At 35.7% G+C, this 4350-nt stretch overlaps 1 protein-coding gene across 1 annotated transcript in view; it reads left to right on the top strand.

Annotated features, from left to right (window-relative positions):
• The first annotated feature begins 1778 nt into the window (after window positions 1-1778).
• LOC102601968 (heterogeneous nuclear ribonucleoprotein 1-like) overlaps window positions 1779-4350 on the top strand; it is a 4264-nt gene continuing 1692 nt past the window's right edge. The window contains exon 1 of the mRNA XM_006356006.2: window positions 1779-2173. Within this exon, the coding sequence (XP_006356068.1) occupies window positions 1952-2173 (222 nt within the window). The 5' untranslated portion in view covers window positions 1779-1951. The remainder of the gene's footprint in view (window positions 2174-4350) is intronic.

The raw sequence follows: 4350 nt of genomic DNA, 5'->3' as shown, positions 1-4350 counted from the left end.
CACCCCTCCCCCCTTTCCCCCCCTCCCCCCCCCCCCCCCCCCCAATTTCCTCTGGTAAGACTGTAAGTACTGCTCGCTAACTCCCACAGAGGATTCTATAATGGTTTTGCACAAGAAAATATTCTTGAAGCCATATCACTCGTGAGCTAACAAAAAAAACTTAAGCAAATCGCCCCAATTCTTGGAAATTGGCCCCTAAATCTCCAAAATGGACTCTAAAAAGGTGAGATTGTACGTACTGCTTTCCCAATTCCGTACAAAGGGTTCCATAATGGTTTCGTAAGGAATTCATCCGGAAGACATATCACAAAATTAATCATTGGTTAACACACATGAAAAACAGAGAAAATCACCTAATTTTTGTAAATTGGCCCCTAAATTCCCAAAATGGACTCTAAAAATGGCGAGATTGTACATACTACTCCTCAACTCTCTACGGAGGTTTCCGTAATGGTTTCACAAAAAATCGTTTGAAAGTCATATCACCAAAATATTCATGGGCTAGTACACACGAAAAATTAAGAAAATGAGCTAATTTCCGTAAATTAGCCCCTAAATGTTCAAAATGGACTCTAAAAATAGTGAGATTGTACATACTGCTCCTTCAACTCCCTTACGGATGGTTCTGTAATGGTTTTGCAAGAAAATCGTTCGGAAGCCATATCACCAAAATATTCATAGGTTAACACACACGAAAAATTGAGATAATCACCTAATTTCCGTAAAATTGGCCCCTAAATGCCTAAAATGGACTCTAAAAAGGGTAAGATTGTACGTACCGCTCCTCCAACTCCCTACGGAGGGTTCCGTTATGATTTCGTAAAAAAATCGTGCAAAAGTTATACCACCAATATTCATGAGCTAACACACTTGAAAAACTGAGAAACTCGCCTAATTTTTGTAAATTGCCTTAAATGCCTAAAATGGACGCTAAAAATTGTGAGACTATATGTACTACTCTTCAAATTCCTTATAGAGGGTTCCGTAATGATTTCACAAAGAATTCGACCGGAAGCCAAGAACCTATTTCACCAAGTTGTGCTAAAAATATAATCGATCGAAATCAAAACTTTTGCAATTATGAAATTCCGTTCAAATAGAATGCTTTTTGGCCAATTCAAGGTCAGCCGAGAGTTGTAAAAAATGATTTAGTGGCGAACCATGAGAAATTTCCGTAGTTGCTCCAACACTAGGGTTGAACAAAAAAGGCTCAACCTTTCACTATTCAGGGGTAAAGAAAAACAAATGCGATCTAAGCAAGACGCCCTGATTCCGAAAAGGGATCGAAGGGAATGTAGTTCATTCAAGGCTCACACAAAAATAATTAGAAGCACTTTTTTCTATTGAAGTATTGATATTGACTTTATTTATTATGGTCCAACAAGCATAATAATCTAAAAGTTGTCAAGTTTAGTCAATGAATTTTTTGGTTATATGATTTTCGACACTCTATTTTCAAAAACCTCTACATGTCTTTCTGTAATGAAACGTGGAACAATTCGTATAGTTTCACCATAATACACACCATATTTTTTGCATTTAGGGTCACTCAATTAAAATTAAGCAATTTTTTTTCAATTAAACTTAAACATCTTTATTGTTAAAATTGAACTTGAGTACTTACCGTCGCACCACAACTCGTTTGTTAATATTCATATGCTCCTTTAAAATAAAAATATATAAAATTATTAAATTTGCTCTCTCAATCACCACCATTGATCTCATCAAATCACAACCGTCCATTCCTTGTCCCCAAAATTCATAATCCTTCACTACTTTTCTCTTCCCCAGTCGGCGCCTCTTCTCCAGATTTTCTCTTACACAAACCCTCACTCTCTCTTCTCCCTCACAGACTCAAAAATCTACAGTTTTTTTGTTATACATATATATACATCTTATATATATATATATAAAGAGAGAGAAAAAGTATAGAGGGAGAGAAAAAAAAAGTATGGATTCAGATCAAGCAAAGCTATTTATTGGTGGGATATCATGGGAAACATCAGAGGAGAGGATGAAGGAGTATTTTCAAGGGTATGGTGATGTTTTACAGACCGTAGTAATGAGGGATAAGATTACTGGGAAGCCTAGAGGATTTGGGTTTGTTGTATTTGCAGATCCTAGTGTTCTTGATAGGGTTCTTCAGGATACCCATGTAATTGATGGACGTACGGTGAGATTTTTTGTTGTTTATTTCGTGATTTTAGCTTATGGGGTTTCATTATTTTGTTGGTTTCTCTGTTTTAGCTTCTGGGGTTTCATTAGTTTGGCTATTTTCGTGATTGTTGATTTTATTTGAAATTTTGTAGTTGTGGAGTTTTGGTTAGGTGTACTGATTTTGTGATTGTTTTCTGGGAATTTTCTGATGTGGCATTTCCAATTTAGGATGTGTTTTTGCTTCTGTTATCATGATGTGAAGTTCCTCTTTTATTTGGGGCTTCTGGGTGTTGTTTATTTTTCTGCTTTATTTGCCCTGGGTTGTGGAGTTTTGGTTAAATGTGCTTGTTTTGTGATTGTTTTCTGGGTGTTTCCTAATGTGGCATTTCCAATTTAGGTTGTGCTTTTGTGTCTATTATCGTGACATTTGAGTTGTTTTTGTGGGGTCTTTATTTGGTTGCTGATTATCCATTTTAAGCATGTCTTTATCCTTGTTGAGTTCTGATACAGATATGATCTTAGTTTGATTATGCTCTTTGGGTACTAAAGTTTAAGTCTTTTCTTGGGTCTCTCAGATCACTTCATTTCTTGTGCTGGTTTATGCTTATGATTTTTTTTGATATGGTTTTGTTATCTTCTTCTGGTTGTGATTTTGTATTTATCAAGTTCTCCTGATAGTTAAAGTAAAGTCTGCATCTTTTGTATTGTGGTTTCTTATAAGTAATAGTTTCTCTCAGACAATTTTGTGAGTAGACATATTCTCCTGATACTTAAGTAAAGTCTGCATCTTTATATTGTGTTTTTTTTTTTTGTAAATAATAGTTTCTCTAGTCAGTTTTGTGAGTACACACTGTGTTGCTTGTGTCCTTTTTTTAAAATGTGAAAACAGTGGATGAGGTTAACTTATTCTTTGCAGTAGTTCTGTTGTGTGTTTGAGTGCCACGTGGGCTGAATGATTCCTAATGTGCTGTGTAATGGTGTTTTGTGTATGTGTGATGATTTTTGCTATAGTGTGTTTTGCTGTTGTTCCTAGGGAAGCTAGAATTATGTGACCAGATTGCTTCCGTTGATTGAGCCGTGCACTTCGATGCAACGGGTTTCTTATTACAATTATACTCCTTTTCATGTTTTAAAAAAATTATAGGTTGATGTGCCCTTCTTGTGGATTAGAGGACTGTATATACAATGTCGTGAATAGAGTTGTAAATTTGAAAGATTCTCAAATATTAAATTATTTGTTATACGATGGGTAGACTTGCTTGGGATCGATGTGTAGCAGTAGTAGTAGTAGTTGTAGTACAATTTCTTGCTTCTCTTGCATAATGGTCAGTTTTGTATAAGATCATAATTTTGCTAGGTGGTGTGTCTCTATTGTGCCTTCCGAAGCTGGAACTGTGCAGCAAAGTGTGTTTCATTATCAAGCCATGCACTTGATGCAGTGAATGGGAAGTGGGATGATTGTTTCCTCCCCAATGTTTTTGACACTTTCTTTGTGTGATAATGATGAAATAATATCTGACTTGTTGAAAAAAATGTCCTAAAATGTGGCACATAGAGTAGTAAATATTTTTGTTATGCAGTGTGCTGACTTGTAGATAGAGATATGTTTTTCTTCTTTCGGTTGATGGGGTGCAGACAGGTTTATTTTAGTCCTGATGTCCTCTTTTGGTATTATTAATGAGAATAGATAATAGTTTGTTCACAATGATTTTCTGCAGTGGTGATGGTAAGTAGGTAACTGATAAGAGCACTATGATAGTGATTTATTTTTAGTTAATATGCATTTTCTTTCTAGATTAGAGCATTATTTGCTCTGAACATTTTAGTGACTTAATAGGGCATTTGTTGAGTCATCCCTTTGTTGCTAGTTGCACTGTCAAATGGAAGATTTCCTGTGATAATTTCTTAAAGTGGCGTCTTTTACAGTTCAGTGCTCTTATACTTTGTCATAGTGCCACCACTTGGGTAAAGGCGCTTCTATTAAGATGTCAAATCATTTGTACATTTATTTGTTTTTCCAGGCCTGTTGTTTCATCTTTACCTTCGGGAAGTCATAATAAGATGCTCTTTGTCAAAAAAAAAAAGTGTCATAATAAGACGCTTGCATGTTCAACAGAAGTTTAGTACGTTTCAGATGATAATTTTATGTCTTTTAGTAAGAGGTTCCCCCCCCCCCCCCCCCGAAAAACCCAG

This window comes from Solanum tuberosum, unplaced genomic scaffold, assembly GCF_000226075.1.
Source record: "Solanum tuberosum cultivar DM 1-3 516 R44 unplaced genomic scaffold, SolTub_3.0 scf00214, whole genome shotgun sequence".
Lineage (NCBI taxonomy): Eukaryota > Viridiplantae > Streptophyta > Magnoliopsida > Solanales > Solanaceae > Solanum > Solanum tuberosum.
Note: the sequence above shows the minus strand (reverse complement) of the source record. Positions and strands in the feature narration are given on the sequence as shown.